At 52.7% G+C, this 15,702-nt stretch overlaps 4 protein-coding genes across 4 annotated transcripts; 2 read left to right on the plus strand and 2 right to left on the minus strand.

Annotated features, from left to right (window-relative positions):
- Positions 1-136: 136 nt before the first annotated feature.
- Positions 137-2,709, plus strand: SMAC4_02770 (uncharacterized protein). The gene is made up of 5 exons (XM_003348224.2): positions 137-1,078; positions 1,240-1,348; positions 1,464-1,498; positions 1,561-2,139; positions 2,215-2,709. Exons 2-5 carry the CDS (start codon positions 1,332-1,334, stop codon positions 2,595-2,597), a joined length of 1,014 nt encoding a protein of 337 aa, XP_003348272.2. The 5' UTR covers positions 137-1,078; positions 1,240-1,331; the 3' UTR covers positions 2,598-2,709.
- A 375-nt stretch (positions 2,710-3,084) lies between these two features.
- Positions 3,085-6,484, minus strand: SMAC4_02771 (uncharacterized protein). The gene is made up of 2 exons (XM_003348225.2): positions 4,313-6,484; positions 3,085-4,192 (listed from the first exon to the last, which is right to left on the minus strand). The coding sequence occupies exons 1-2, from the start codon at positions 6,022-6,024 to the stop codon at positions 3,409-3,411; spliced, it is 2,496 nt and encodes an 831-aa protein (XP_003348273.1). The 5' UTR covers positions 6,025-6,484; the 3' UTR covers positions 3,085-3,408.
- Positions 6,485-6,713: 229 nt separating this feature from the next.
- Positions 6,714-10,057, minus strand: SMAC4_02772 (uncharacterized protein; the record flags this gene model as incomplete). The annotated part of the gene is made up of 1 exon (XM_003348226.2): positions 6,714-10,057. The coding sequence occupies one exon, from the start codon at positions 10,055-10,057 to the stop codon at positions 6,938-6,940; it is 3,120 nt and encodes a 1,039-aa protein (XP_003348274.1). The 3' UTR covers positions 6,714-6,937.
- A 310-nt stretch (positions 10,058-10,367) lies between these two features.
- On the plus strand, positions 10,368-13,702 carry SMAC4_02773 (uncharacterized protein). The gene is made up of 3 exons (XM_066089838.1): positions 10,368-11,103; positions 11,182-11,779; positions 11,861-13,702. Exons 2-3 carry the CDS (start codon positions 11,333-11,335, stop codon positions 13,379-13,381), a joined length of 1,968 nt encoding a protein of 655 aa, XP_065945666.1. The 5' UTR covers positions 10,368-11,103; positions 11,182-11,332; the 3' UTR covers positions 13,382-13,702.
- The last annotated feature ends 2,000 nt before the right edge of the window (positions 13,703-15,702 follow it).

Consider the following 15,702-nt stretch of genomic DNA (forward strand, 5'->3'; position numbering starts at 1 on the left):
CTAGAGGTACTTAATGGGGTACGCTGTTACGTATCAGGTACGGTTCCTTTTGTTACCTTTACGTACGGGGTTCGTATAGAGGGACAGCCCAGAGTTGCCCAGAGTCCATTTGGTCGTCGGGAGTGAGCCCCGGCGCGTGGAATTTGGGGGAGGGGGGGAGTGTTGTATGAATAATGGAAAGGGGTGACGTATCCTCAGTGTCGGGAGTTGACAGGGATCTAGGTGGTGATGGTTGCTACGCAGGGGAGAGTCACCGCAGCGCATATAAAGTCACAGCAGGAGATGTCAGTCTCCCGCTTCTGATAACCAGGTATGTAAGCACTTCAAATCCATTTACGGCGGCGTTAATATCTAGTAAAACGTTGCGTTTCTGTCTGCTCCCGTTGTACATACACTTGCACCTGGACCCTGAAGGACCTGGACCGTGGATATCAAATCCGGGTACCGTACATTTGGATGCACTGTCGATACCTTACACAGCACGGTAACTTTTACTTGTGTCTGAGCGAGGGGACATTTCATCTGCACCGTACCTTGCAGATCTGGAACGCGCTCCGACACGTGCTTCAGGCTGAGATTGAAGCAGATCACCGTTTGAATTGACATGGAACATCTTCCGGAAGGATGGGAAAGGGATATCTTCAAGCGGAAACCCAATTAGAGGTTATGACGACAGTGGTACAGCGGTACTTGGCTGCTTAACTAAAATCCGGCCTGGGCCGTTGGCCGTCACTCCGACAGGCCGATATCCGACTTGAGCGGGTCGGGGAGCCCCGCCGCCCGCAGAGCTGTTTGCTGGGAAACCCTCACTGTCCACCAACTGGTCGATCAACGCGGGACGGAACCGGCGGGGGCACCCAGTCACCATCTCTTAGCTCCGATTCAGGAACGTGGGCCTTTTGGTCGCCTTTGCTGGTCGGGCTCCATTGTCCTGGATGCGCCAAATCAGGAAAATTCCGACTTCCACATTGTACCCGTGCATCTGCCCGTCCAGGACAATCTCCATCGTTGCTCCCGACGTCCACTTCCATCCGACCCATATTCCATACCAAGCTACGGTTGTCTAGTGTCGTCCGAGGTATGTCATCCAACCCCGCCAACCCACCTTGTATACTTGAGTCTTGTCCTGGTACTTGACTCTACTGGGATCTCTTCTTTTAAGTCCTGCCCGTATCCAGGAACTCTCTCTTTGTTTTTAAATCGCAGACTCGACTGACTGTTCATCCTCTCCAATTCCAGTCTATATACCCTCGACCGACGCCTACCTCTCTCTCTCTTTGCGACTTGATATACCCAACCTTTTTTCCGTCCTCTACACTACATAGCCCATCATGGATTTGGTAAACCAGTTAGTCATATCCTCTCGACCACCGCTGCCCGAGTTCGATCCGCCTGCCTGTCGCCTTCCATCCCACACCTACAATGGCCAGTAAAAAAGGCACACAAACTGACGTCCTCCAAAGCCTCGAAGGCAGACTTCTTTTCGCCGTCCCCAAGAGTGAGTCACGACATAGCATACCGAGTGCCCGGCCGAATATCTAACGCCACAATCTCTTGCAGAGGGCCGTCTTTTGCAAGCCTGCTTAAACCTCCTCGAGGGCGCCGACATCCAGTTCCGTCGCGAGAACCGTCTCGACATTGCGCTCGTCAAGAACCTCCCCATTGCCCTCGTTTTCCTTCCCGCCGCCGATATCCCCACCTTCGTTGGTGAGGGCCGTGTCGACCTCGGTATCACTGGCTACGACCAAGTTCAGGAGCACGATGCCGGCGTCCGCGCCGCTGCCCGCGCCCGTCGCCAGAGCGGCGAGTGGAGCGCCCAGGACGGCGAAAAGGCTAAGCCCCAGGGTTGCGATACCGTCATGGACCTCGGCTTCGGCGCTTGCAAACTCCAGGTCCAGGTTCCCGTTAAGGGCGAGTACGCCACCGGCAAGGACTTGATCGGTAAGAACATCGGCACCAGCTTCGTCCACCTTGCGCAAGAATACTTTGCCCGTCTCGAGCTGGAACAGGAGGGTCTTGTGGATGCCAATGCCTCCCAGTTGGCCGGCCGTAAGCTCAAGACTCAGATTATCGAGCTCAGCGGCAGTGTCGAGGCTGCCTGCGCTCTTGGTGTTGCCGACGGCATCGTCGATCTTGTTGGTAAGTAACTCATTCCGCATTTCCCGCGCTTCTCCCCAATCCTGATGCAGTAACTAACACATATTCTCCTAACAGAGTCTGGAGAGACCATGAAGGCCGCCGGTCTCATGGCTATCGACACCGTCGTTTCAACCTCCGCCATCCTCATCAAGTCCAAGGCCCCCAGCAACCCGGAGATGGTTGACCTCATCGCGGCCCGTATTGGTGGCGTTATCACCGCCCAAAAATACGTGCTCTGCCAGTACAACGTCGAGCGCACCCGTCTGGCCGATGCCACCAAGATCACCCCCGGCAAGCGCGCCCCTACCGTCACCTCGCTCGAGGCCGAGGGCTGGGTTGCCGTCAGCGCTATGGTTGAGAAGAAGCGTATCGCTACTGTCATGGACGATCTCACCACCGTTGGTGCTACTGATATTATCGTGCTCGACATCCACAACACTCGTGGCAGCAGGGCGTAAGAGGTTGGGAATGGAAAGGGAAAAAATGGGATTTAAAAGAGTAAAATATAAAAATGGAGATAAAAGCGTTTTAATTGAGTATATCTTGAAAAATAGATCATATCTTTGGCCAGACGAAATGATACAGTGGTGATCTTAGCTTACTAGTTCGGCGCACGCAAGGCGACCCCTTTTAGGTAATGAGAAAAGGCGTTGGCGGTTGACATAAGGCCGAGCCGCCGACATCGTGAACAAGTTCAAATCATGTACGCGGGCCAAAATATCCACATAGAAACATGGCGGAAGACCTACAAGCTAACCAATTATTGTCACGGCATCTAGAATCATGGGTTGACGCTCAAGCAGGTGTAAAGATGATGAGGTATTAAATATGGGAAGAAAGGAAAGAAGGATGCGATGAAGCCAGTCTACGTGGGGTGGTCGATCGGAAGGGGTTCTTGTATGCAATAGTGGACGAGATGGAAAAGCCCAGGACTGGATGAAAACTAATGGATCTATTCGGGTGCTTGCATGTTCATCATAATTACGCTCATTCTCACATATACATTGTTATTTCCTTTCTCGCCCAGAAATACCTCCTTAACAGTTACCAAGTCACTACCTGAGGACCACCAAAACGGTCTATAAGCACACAAAAGACAGCCAAGACTGCACTGCACTGCAATGTAAGAAAGAACAATCCGCCAGAAAGCGGTAGAGACAACGAATACCCATCAAGTATATGTACAAAGTGTTACTGAATCGTTCTGTTCCTTCCTCTTACACAATCAAGTACCTAGTTCAAAAAAAACAAGGACATAAGACAGGCCATCTAGTAAATCGGCCTTCCCTCAGTCCACTTCCTGAATCCAAACCTACCACCGCCGCCGGCCCTCCTCGTAGGCGGATGAGTAGGAGTATCATACGTCTGTTGTTGATCCTCCTCCCCCTTCACCACCTGCTGTTGCTGCTGTTGCTGCTGTTGCTGCTGTTGCTGCTGTTGCTGCTGTTGCTGCTGTTGCTGCTGTTGCTGCTGTTGCTGCTCCTCCACCTCAGCCTCAGTCTTGACATCCGGGCCCCAAGAAACTCGCTGGGTGTTGTTGCCGTACTTTAACCGCCTCCTAGCCTCGCCGCCCGTGATCCCAGGTCTGCTGGGTCCGATCCACTCCCACGCGCGGGCGATCTCACCACTGCTGCTCTCGCGCTGGCCGGTGCGGACGTTGCTGTTCTGCTCCACGACGGCGGCCACCTTCTTCCATACACGCTCGCGCTCGGCGAGGCGGTGGACAGACCGGAGCACGTCGTCGCGCAGGTTGGGCAGGAACAAAAAGGCGTCGTCGTCGCCGTCCGATTCGAAGGCGATTTCCTTTTGGAGAGCGAGGCGGTCGAGGACCTGGTCGACCAGACCGGGGATCTGGCGGGCGACGGCGCGGTGGGAGCGGATGGCGTTGCGGCCGTAGATGAGCGAGAGGAGTGAGAGGATCACTCCACCAATGCTGAGTCGATGTCGAGCCAGTCCAAGTTTGACGGATCGGCGGAGCGCGCAGGAGTACGAAAGGCGAGCGAGAGAGCTGGACGATAGCTTGGTGGTTGGAAAGCCGGAGGCACCTCTTTTCCTAGTGGTTCGGAAGCAACCGGTCTGGTCAGTCCAGGCGTGGTCAGAAAGAGTTTTTTTCTTGTCTTTTGTTGTCATAACACAAATTGTTCAAAAAGTGAAATATTTCTTGGGGACTTACTCGTAGTAGGAGTCCGTCACGTGGACTTCAACCTCATCCCGAGCCTTAACTTCTCCCAAGGCCGCGGCCCAAAGTTCCTCAAACTCTTCGGCGGCCATCCGCTTGCTCCGCTTCTTGCTCAGAGACTCCTTAAGCTCTTGCTCGTCGATCGCAGGGCTCTCCAGAGGCTTACCCTCGGGCTCCAAGGGCTCGCCGCACTCGTACTTGGCTCTGCGGTCCCGGAGCTCCTCAACGGCCTTGTTGGCAACGGCTTGAACCTTGCGCGCCTTCTCGCCGTCGGGTTCGCATGTAGGTGGCAGGGGCACAAGACCTCCAAAAGAAAGCGGGTGAGGCTTAAGAACGAACCCTGGCTCGCAACGGGCAATGAAAGCATCGTAGCAGTACGCGTGCGGAGGGCACGGTTCACAGTCGGGTTCGAGGAACGGACCGGCCCATTCCGGGACCTCAAAATCGTGGAGGCCAATCTTGTCGGTTACTTCTGTCGCCCAGTCAGGCAATTTGACACTTCTCCCGACGATCTGGCGCGACTCCCGCCCAAGGCCGCAGTACCCGACCGCAATCTTCTCCTGCCGGTACCAGCCTGCGTATGCGACGATAAGAGTGGTAAAGAGGACCCACAATGGAGTAGTCAGAGGGCTTCTTCCCTTACGACTGACTGGCTTGTTCCTTTGAGCAGCCAGAGCAGGGTTGTCGATCTCCTCTTGCATCAATGCCAGCTGCTCATCTGGAGTAAACTCCTCTCCCGTCTCAACATACGATGAGTCCGCGACGTAGGATGAGTCCGCTACATTCGACACCATTGACATTTCCGAATACCCGGGTGACCTGGGGGTCTTTGGTGTAGATTTGCCATAAGGCAATTGGTATGTCCTGACCGTGGACGTCGAACTAGGCTCGTAGCTCCTGATCGATGATGTCGTGTCGGGTGCCTCTGACTCCTCGTATTGCGGGCCATCCGTTCGTCTTCGCGAAGCGACAGTGGAAGGAGTTCTGTTAAAAGTAGAATCAAAACCGCTCGTTTTGCGACGGTGGCTCGGAGTCTTCATGGCCGACGAAGGGGGCGCCGGAGGGCTCCCGGCCTGGAAAGGGTTGTCATTCGTGAATACGCTCGCGGTCGCGGGGGTTCGCTTGAAGAAATCGTCGTCGGATTCATGCTTAACAGCCGGCGTCGTACGCAAGTTCTTACCGAGCGTAGATGGTGTTTCTTGATAGGACGTTTCCTGGAAAGACGTCTCTGCTTCGTGCCCTGTATCATCCGACTCGGAAACACTCGGCGCATGAGATACGTGCGATGCTGCAGAGCGGGGCACCCTCTGGCTCGTAGTGCCACGAGCAGGTGCTGGCGTCACAGGCGCGTGGCGGCTCTCTGGGACATCCTCCTCCTGCTTGACTCTCGATACCTTGCGCGGCGATCGCGAGCGACGGGTGCTTCGAGAAGGAGGCGGCAGCTCTTGATCGAAGTCGGTGCTCGCGGAGCTCTGAGTGTCAGCATTGACAATACCTTTGCTAGACCTCTTAGCAGTGCGGCTTGCTAAATACTTCTTGGATAGAGGCACCACATGCTCATTGAACAAGTCGACGAGCTGGCCCTTCTTTGCCGTGCTGGGATATGGCACCTGATGGGTGACGAGAATGGAGCGCAGGCGCGGGACGGTCAGCGACCGAGGGTCGAAGCCCGGCTGGAGATAATCAACGTTCTCAACGTCGGACATGGTAACTGATTTGGGACTCGGTAAACAGTTTCGAGAGGATGCTGAAAGAGATGTGAGCGACCGTGTAGCTTCCGGGTGTGGTAGGCGACTAAAGATTGCCGATGACGAGCGTCTACCGAATCGAATGCTGATCGGAGCTGGAAGCTTATCGAGCGTGTCGTCGAATCGTCGCGCTTTTGTTCGACAGCACAAGCAATTAACTTGCTTGCTGTTGGTGGTTTGGTCTTCAATGAATGCGATGACTGGAGTTCAACAGGTTCCTGTCATGCGCCGACAAGGTTCAATACTGAAGCAGTGAAAGATATGATGGATGAAAGGGAAAAACGAGGAATGTTTGGTTATCGGCCAAGTGGTCAGACACACGCAGGCAGCTCGCGGGAAACAAAAAGTGTAGTGACGAAAGTGGAGAGGTTCTGGTTGTTGGTGGCAACCACAGACGCTAGCAAAACACGACCCTGCCTGTGATCACCCGAAGGCCTCTTGGAAGTTTCGAAACGTCCAGTAAAGCGGTACACTAGTGTTCGAATCAGCACCGCCACATGTGGCGCAGCTTCCTTTATAAGTGCTCCTTTGTGTTGGTGTTCACACCACGGTTCACCTTGATATCATTTCAAGGCATGTCACACGATTACATCACTTCATCAGAAAGTGCACGTCGCAGCTGACAGAAGTCACAGACTGTCATCTCGTTATGGCATCTCGAATTGGAATCCTTTGGCATCGCCACGTTCTAAAACCCAATACCTTTGCTATGTTACCAGTCCTTTGGTCCCGTCCCGAATCCCTTTTTGAACCGCCTGAAACACCGAGCACCAATATTTTTCACCCTACAGCACGAATAATAAATGCCAGAGCCATCGGAAAGCCCTCATGTCACGATGAGGCCATGACACCCGATAAACGAGTAAGGAACTCATTCCTCATCGTCGTCGCTATCCATCACTACAGTTCGCTTTCTCGCTCTGGCATAGGAGGCCGCACCACCTGAAGCTTTCTCTCGAAGTTGGTCTGAGCCATCCCCACTACCAGCCCTTTTCGAAGTCTCGGTGACCTTTACACGTTCTGAACTCCCCGTTCTCTTCCCCGTATCTGCGCCGTCCGTCTGTCTCTTAGCAGACAGAAATTCGATATCAGGCAAGTCGTCGTCTCCGTCAGTGGTGTCCTGGGTTGGGGGTATCTCTACCGGCACGTAAAACGGCTTGGGCTTGGGCTTCTCTGGCCTTGATACCGCTGCGGTTACTGGCTTAGACTGGGATGCAAAGGGGTCGTCATCATCATCATCCGACGCGAAGGGATCTGATACCCGAAGCTTGCGTCCCGTTTTCGAGGGCAGGGAAGACGTGGCTTGACGTTTCTTGGATCCGGCAATGTGCTCGACTTCATCTGCTTCCTGGCCACTCTCTAGGCGCGGCCTCTTCTTTTGCCGTGTCGTTGACGTTCCTCCTTCTGTGTCATCCGCAAAGGGTGGCACGGGTATCGATTCCCAGGAGGACGTGTCTGTTTCACCGTACGGCTTAGTATACCTGTTGGCAGGGCTTTGAGACTTCGCCAATCTCCTAAACAGCTTCAAAGCTCGCTTGTGGTGTTCTCCGTGTTTGACATTAACGGTTTTCTGAACCACTCGTCTAGATGATGAATGACGGTACCAGTCTATATCCAATTCTTCCAGATTGGATTGTCCCAGGGGTACTTTTGTATAGTTCCTGCGGAGCTCGTTTTCTTGCGACTTGCTCAGCAAAACGCTTTCAAGCTTGGGCCTTTCAGCAATGAAGTCAGTTTCCTTGGGCGCAGGTGGTTTGGCAGGTGGTTTGGCAGTCCTCGCTCCAGCTTGACCAAAGAAAGAAGCCTTGATAAAACCTGTCTCAACACCGTCAGGCATATTGAACTTCTTCTTTGCCGGCTTTTTCTTTCTTGCGGCAGACTTTTTGGGCTCTGGGAGTTCTGGATTTTGTGAGTTCTCAAGTGGAATCTCCACGACCTTCTTTTCCACCTCAGGTCGTATATCTCGTGGCACGATACGGGTAGAAAGGTCATGGCGAAAGCTGAAGCGGCTACCGTCGCAGATCATCTTCTGCATGGTTGCGTAGTTGTCCTTCGCCTCGTTGAACTTGTCTTCCTCTTTCCCCTTCATCAACAAGAGGACAATGTTACCCGCTCTTTTGCGGCCGGTACGACCCATACGCTGAAGCATCCGGATCGGTGACGCTGATGCATCGTAGCAAACGATGAGATCCACCTGGCCAATATCAAGACCCTCCTCACCGATGGAGGTTGCGACCAGAACGTTGTAAACACCGTCCTTGAACTTCTGAATTGTCTCAATCTGTTGCTTCTGTTTCATGCCCTCGCTCCTCTTGGAATCCGCTTGTCCGACGAAGACTGTAGCCTTGGTGAGGGGCTGGTTGTTGAGAATCCGTACAATCTCTTCGGCACTGTCTCGGTATTCACTGAATACAATGGCTCTGGTGTTGGATCCTTCGCCGGCATCCATGAAGTGGTTGACTAGCGTTTCGCACAGATACTCCAGCTTTGGGTGCCCGAGAAACCCATCAATCTTCATCCACCCCTCAATCATGTTTATCATCTTCTGGAAGTTCTCGTCCTCGAGGACTTGCCGTTTGAGCTTTGAACCCTTTCCTCCTTTCTCCTCCTCAGTGCTGCGGAATTCGGCCAGATTATTGTAGAACGGTTTGATGCCATGGAAGTTCAGCAGTTTGATGGAATGCGCCAAACTCTGGAGAATCGCAAATGTGGCTATGACACTGAACTTGTTTCCTTGGTTTACGTGTTTACCCGGACCCGCCATCCAGTCATTTCTGGCTTTCATCAAGCCGTAGGTAGTCAGGCTCATGGGGTCCCTGCCGTAGTAGATATTTTGTGAGCTCAGCTTGGTGACAAGGGGTTTCAGGGCCTTCGAGAACAAGTCTCTCACTTCCATCATTTCGTCAGAGGGGTCGAATGTTATTGTGTTAATGTCTCTCGAGTGCACATATTGGCGAATGTCGATCGACTCTTCGGTTCTGATCTCGACGTGAGAAATTCCCAGGTTATCAATAACATCTTGTACGCCTTCGAGAGACGATCCTGGTGTTGCAGTCAGAGCAAGAATCCGAAAGCTCTTGGAAAAGCGTCTTAGGAATTCGACCACCTTGACGTACGCATAGTCTCCGGTCGCACGATGCGCCTCGTCAATAACCAGCAGCACAATCGACTTGGGATCAGCATAGCCCTTGGAGAGGTCGTTCATGAGTGTTTGAGGTGTCATGAAGAACAAGCGTTTTGTCGCCCATTCGTCCTCACGCAGAACAGGAGGGGTCTCTCCAGTTAGAAGGGTCGCCTGAGATCGCGGGATGCCCGCTATGCTGAGACATGCCTGAACTTGTTGTGAAGCCAAAGGTTTCGTGGGGGCCACAAAGACGGCCTTTGCGGTCTTTGTCCAGCGGATATAGTTTAGCATGATGGTCGCAGCAATAAAGGTCTTTCCCAAGCCTGTGGGGAGGGCCACCAAGGTGTTATTGAACAGGCCATTTTTGACAATGCTGAACTGGTAGTCGCGAATAGGCCCAAGATTCATCGGATACACCCATGTTTTCATTTCTTCCAAGTCGATTTCATGGTGAGTGGGCTGTTCTGGGGGCATATCGGCGCGGAATGGTCGATTCGACACCGCTTGCGGAGCGGTTTGCGCTTCCTCCTCCAGTGTGCCACCCCATAGTGTCGTCTGACGCAGATTCTTACGCTGGCTAGACGGAGCTTGGAGTGAACGAGCCGCCGTCGCCGAAGCGGCCGGCTTGCTTGCTGTTTTAGCGCGCCCTCTAGCGGTGGTCTGGCCCTGCGATACAGTTGATGTATCAATCCGTCTCGCGGGATCGGATATTGGCCAAGCTTGTGTTGATGATTTTGCGGACGAAGCAAGCTGATTGCTGTTGCTGGTATGATGTGGTGTGACGTTGCTGGTGGCCTGGGTAAAGGCCAACATCATATCCTCGTCAGGAATATCGTCAAAGTCATCGCCGAATTCATCGTCGTCCATGGCTTCTGCGATGTGAGGTTGTAGGAATGAAAGAACAGCAGGAGCTTGGTTGGGGTGCGCCGTTGCTTGACCTGTTGCAGTTTCTTTTTGATATTCTTTTTCCTTCACAAAATGACTGATTCAACGAAGGTTATTTTCTGAAAGTGAAACAATAGGTCACCGTAACTAGTCCGTTTGCATCGGTGATCCGATATCGTTACATAACCCCGGTAAGTGAGGTCACGGTGTGTGAATAAGGCAGGACGCGTCGCTGTTAATTGATGAGTTATCCCTTGACGCGTTCAATCGCCATAGCACGTGAATTGGTGTAGGCGGTGCCTGGGCGGCTGGGTGCTGTCGCCTGGGGGAGTTCGCAGCAGAACAGCCCGCGTCACCTAGAGTGGGGCTGTTGCATCCTGGGTGGGGCAGGTTTGCGTCAAAAATCCGATGTCCGTCTCTTGAGGCCCGCTGGAAGCCTGGCGCACTGGACTGGTCGGGGCTTGGCTCACCGTGACTGACTGCCTTGCACGCTGCTCCTCCACTGCCGCCGCTAAGGTATTTCCTTTTTGGAGGCCGGGGCGGGCTAAACCTTCTTTCTTCTCCAATCCGTCATCGAAACATTCTTCAACACCTGCACTTCTCGACTCTCGCGTCGTCAGGTGGCATTCGGCATCCAACCTCCTCTTCACTCGGCTCCCGACCGGCTGATGACTCTTGCCCATCCTCGTACTTGCCCGTTACTCCAGAGGTAGCAGCTTCCGTACGAACATTGAAACAAGCGACCACGAGCGAAGCGGCAGCCTTCTACTTCAACCTCCGTGCCATTTAACCTCCGCCGCGCGGTCTTTGTCGCCCCACCTCCAAGCATCTCTTACTTTTCTCTTTTACATCAAAAAATCCCTTTCGAAAGAAGAGAAGCGCATCTACCTTCCAAGCTACGTGTTCTTTGACACCTCTTCGGACACTCCAACTACGGCGTCTGAAACCACCCAGCGATTACCTCACCAGGTCGGCATTGGCCGCCTGTTTCTAGCAGGCTGCTCTCCCGCCTGACGGTGAAACCAAAGGTAAGCCTCGGTTCTACATTCAGTACTCTTCACCAGTTTTCGATCACGACCGGAACCCTGACCACGAGGACAGCGTAGAGCTCAGCGAACAAAGCTCAGTGAACAAGACCACCCCGCAACTCCACGACTCATCGTCCTCTCAACAACAACTCAGCGAGAAAGAAGAAAAAACAGGGGAAAAAACTCACCCGCAATCCACAACACCGTTCTCTCTTCAGACCCAGCCAACATGGCGCCTCCTACTGGTCCTCGTGCGGGCACCGGAAGGGCTCCTCCTCGTGGACCCCGAGCAACAGGCGGCGGCAGTGGTGGTGGAATCCAGAAGCGTCGCGCCAACCCGAGAACTGACCGAGATGGAGATGTGTCGATGGATACTCCGGCTGGTGGCTCTGGCAGGGGCGGGTCGGCTTCCGGTGGTCGAGGACGTGGCTCCAAAGATGCCCGTGGTGGAAGAGGTGCGGTGAACTCCCGGACATCATCCCGGGTTGTGCAAAACCTACAGAACTACGTTAGCGGAGGTCCCGTCGGCAAAACACAGTCCAAAAATATGGCAACACTCAAGATTCACGGCATGAGCAACAGCAAAGCCACCGGTAATCCCGATGGAGGGCTGCGATCCCTTCTCACCTTTCTGGAACGAAAGGCTTCAAAAGACAAACCAATTACAATCGGCAAGGTATATTCTCCCATCTATGGACCTCCCCAAGCGCGCGATATTTGCAACTACGATAAACGGTGTGTTCTAACCCATCAATAGAGCATTGTGGACGGTGATTATGTTTGGATCACAGTCAGGAAGGATGATGCCCCGGAGATCTTGAGGCTCAACGGCTTCACCTATGCCGGTGCACCCCTGACGATTACGGAAACCTCCGAGAGGATGCCTCGCCCCGAAGACAAGATTTCCAAAGCTGCCGAGGAGACCAAGCAGAAATTGACTTCTGTGCTAGCTAGGCGCTACAATCCAGAGTTGAAGCTGCTTGACTTATCTTCTCTTGGCACAGATGCTATCCTCAGCAGCATGGGCACCTTTAATTCCAAGGATCTGGCCGAAAAGGCCTTCAAGGTCCTGGTGGTTCTTGCTAGTCAACAGTACAAGACCGCTTCCGAAAAGCGGGAAGGCATACAAGCCGTTTCCCTTGCCAGCAACGGCCTTAACGACGTCGTGCAGGTCTTCGACCTTGCTAAGTCACTCCCCGATATTAAGAGACTTGATCTCAGCAGCAACAATCTTGACAGTCTGTCCAAGATCGCGAAATGGCAGCATCGCTTCCAGCATCTCGAAGAGCTCCATCTCACAGGCAACCCCATCACAACCCAGCCCGACTTCGTGGCAGAACTCATCAAATGGTTCCCATCGCTCCAGAACATCAATGGACAAATTGTTCGCAGTCCAGAAGAAGTTGCCGTGGCCCTCAAGGGTATGCACCCTACGCCACTGCCACAGTTCCCATCCAATCTCCGGGACGGAGAGGCCAACGTGGCGAGCATCTTTGTCCAAGTATTCTTCCCCATGTTCGACACTGACAGGGCTCGCCTCGCTGCCGAGTTTTACGATGACGACTCGTGGTTTTCGATCCAAGCCATCGCCAACTCGGGTCGTAACCTCCCCTGGAAGACATACCTTAAATACTCTCGGAACGTTCACAAGCTGGGAGAGAAGAACCCAGCAACGGTGCAACGACTCTTCACTGGTGGAAATCTGATTGCGGACATGTGGAAGGCGCTCCCCAGTACTCGGCATCCAAGCATGGAGAACCCAGGTGCATGGCTAATCGACTGCCACACCTTCCCCAACCTCGCAGACCCTACCGGCCACGGCTTCGCTACGGGATTGCTCATCACCGTCAATGGCCAGTTTGAGGAGTCCGATACTACAGAAAACCTTTACGGCAAGCGCACCTTCACGCGCACCTTCATCCTCGGACCTAGCAAGCCGAGCAACCCCCCGCCGGTGCACCCATACCGGGTCATTAGCGATCAACTCACACTTCATGACTGGACACCCGCGGAGTTACCTGCTGTACAGGCCCCTGTCATCAACCAGGTCCCGCAGGCTCCGGTTGCCAACGCCATGCCTCCAGCAGGACCTGTGATTCTGGACGACGTTACAAAGAACCAGCTCATTCAGGAGGTCATGAAGCGGACTGGCATGACGGCAGAATACTCGGAGTTGTGTCTCAGCGGCACTGCCAACTGGAACTTTGAGCTGGCACTCAAGTCATTTGAGGAGCAGAGGGCGAACCTGCCACCCACGGCATTCATCAACGCTGTCTAGGGGACAGCAGAGGCCACCAGCATTCGTATCGTTTGTTAGTTCATGGTGAATCAGCGCCAGTAAGGCAATAACCTCTACTTTGAGGAGTTGGAGACTAAGGAAGAAGAAAAATCGTGAAAAGCCAAGGAAAGCAGGAGGGAAAGAAGATGGGAACGAAAAGGGTTGTTAAGCTCGACAATCAACTTTGTACAATACTTGCATTGCATATTACCTCAAGGGAGCAACGGAAATGGGTCGGTTAGCGGAATTCTTATAGGGCGGTCACTTGACAGCATGCTTTTTCAATTTGATACCTGAAGCTCTTTGGGACTTTGGCCAAAGAGCTTCCATATTTACGAATTTCATCATCATGGTCTCTTCTTTTACTGATTCGGCGACGATGCCTCTTGGTGAAGAATGCTTGAACATGACTGTTACACAAACCTTTATGTTACATAGGCCCAGTACCCTCACCACCACGAAAATGTCAACCACGGGTGTGATGAGTAGGAAATCACAAAGCTAATGAGATCTCAAAGCCGCGCGCCATTCTACGATTGGGTTCTGGTGGTGAACACCTGATGCTTTCTCCGTCATGCGAAGTTTCTTTCTTGAATACCTACTCCACTGCCATCCCGGCAGCTGATCGGTACCTGCATCTGTCGATCTCTCATAGGGCGGCTTTGAGCTTTTGGCGAAAGATGCTGAGTGGCTCTGATACGCGTGAGCAGTCATCACCTGCTTGGCCTCGCCAATGGGCGGCGGCAAGAGCTTCATCGGATGGGGGTGAAGTGGGCTGTGTGGGCGGGCGCTTATTGATTTGGGTTTTTGTCACGATGTGAAACGAAAAAATAAAAAAATAAAACGACATTTTCTCTCCAGTCAACTCTGAGTGAGAAGCCAAGAATCATTTTTGGTTTTACATGGGGAATGACGTTCAACTTGTGTTTTTGCGCTTTTCGCTTTCCGCTTTCCGGTGATCTGTGATCGGTTATCTGTGATCGACGCTCTATTCTAGTGTAGTGTAAGACGTGCGTATGTAATCAAGAGATGAGCGGGGACCTGTCATTCTTCAAGCCTCTTTAATGTTGAGCCAGGTTGTTTTGTTTTCCCCAGAGCAAGCCCGCCGCGTTCATTCCATTCCATTCGTCGTGGAAGTTTGATTTCTATTGATCCTTTCCAGACGCCAGGACGCCATTTTTTTCGTCTCGCATTGCATTCCCGCTCATGTTGTGCGGCACGCAAAAATCGTGTACACACTAAGGAGCGTGTGTGTAAGTTTGTGTGTGAGAGAGACGACTGTACATGTCGTGTAGGTAGATGAGAATAACCTCAAGGCAGGAGCCGCGAGATCGGCGAAGATTTGGAGAGAAAGTAGTCTGGGTAGTAAAAACAGAAGCACCTCAGTGCTTGGCCAAGATCCTCAAATCACACAAACTCTCAGAAGCTGAGAATGGAGCTGTTTACTTGTCACATTCCCCTAGCAACAGGAGTTTGCGCGCAAGCCTGTCGACAGCTAGGTGATGGCAAGTTCTCAGAAATGCATCTTCTCAGGTCTTATTGCCATGGCATGTTGGCCACCAAGACTTTGTGATGGCGCGCATCCATTCCCAGGCCGGCTGCCAGGCTGTGTTGCCCAAGGCCCCAAGGTGATGAATGTAAATAACAACTTTGAAGGAAGACGGGATATGCAGTGAACTTCTTGACCTAGCACGACGACTTGGCCATGATCTTGCAGTCCAGTTTTATTCAGGAACCGTGGCACCCGTCACCCACACACGCACTGCGCCGTCAAAATGCACAACACTTGCATGTGCAAAGTTCCACGATGGGAAGGTCGTGTACCTCGTTATAGCATAGAGATAAATTGCTGACAGGCTCGCTCGCAAAAAAATGGCATTGCAAATTCGTATTTCGAGATTGCGTTGGTATCATGGGAATTTGCAGAAAGAGGCAAACGTCATCTTCTGGATATTAAGTACATTATCTGACAATTGTAAAGGTCCATAACTTCCCTGAGGCTTTGAGGGTTTGCTTGCCTCTTGGTTAATTGCTTTGCCGATCTTGCTTGCTTGGCTGGAAGGCTGCTTGCTTGTGCTTGCTCGGCCTGTCCCCGAACGGTTCATTAAGGGGGCACTCTTGGTCTGTGCAAATAATGATACGATACGATACGATGGGATGAACTGGTGGTTGGTTTGGTGGTGGTGTTCCATCCATCTCCGAAAGCTCGAGACTTTCTCAGTGTGACAAATGAGAAAGGATGATGTGAAAGAAAGTGGAAAAGGACAGGCGAAGAAAATGGACCCCACACTCCCACACTCCACTGAGGGTGTGCTCCACAG

The sequence above is a fragment of the Sordaria macrospora genome, chromosome 1 (genome assembly GCF_033870435.1).
Source record: "Sordaria macrospora chromosome 1, complete sequence".
Lineage (NCBI taxonomy): Eukaryota > Fungi > Ascomycota > Sordariomycetes > Sordariales > Sordariaceae > Sordaria > Sordaria macrospora.

Coding starts and splice junctions, on each gene's coding strand:
- SMAC4_02770 (XM_003348224.2), top strand. Junction 1,499..1,560: donor TCTTTTCGCCGTCCCCAAGA/GTGAGTCACGAC, acceptor AATCTCTTGCAG/AGGGCCGTCTTTTGCAAGCC. Junction 2,140..2,214: donor CGGCATCGTCGATCTTGTTG/GTAAGTAACTCA, acceptor TTCTCCTAACAG/AGTCTGGAGAGACCATGAAG.
- SMAC4_02771 (XM_003348225.2), bottom strand. CDS start 6,024: ATGTCCGACGTTGAGAACGTTGATTATCTCCAGCCGGGCTTCGACCCT. Junction 4,193..4,312: donor GTGACGGACTCCTACTACGA/GTAAGTCCCCAA, acceptor CCGAACCACTAG/GAAAAGAGGTGCCTCCGGCT.
- SMAC4_02773 (XM_066089838.1), top strand. CDS start 11,333: ATGGCGCCTCCTACTGGTCCTCGTGCGGGCACCGGAAGGGCTCCTCCT. Junction 11,780..11,860: donor AACCAATTACAATCGGCAAG/GTATATTCTCCC, acceptor ACCCATCAATAG/AGCATTGTGGACGGTGATTA.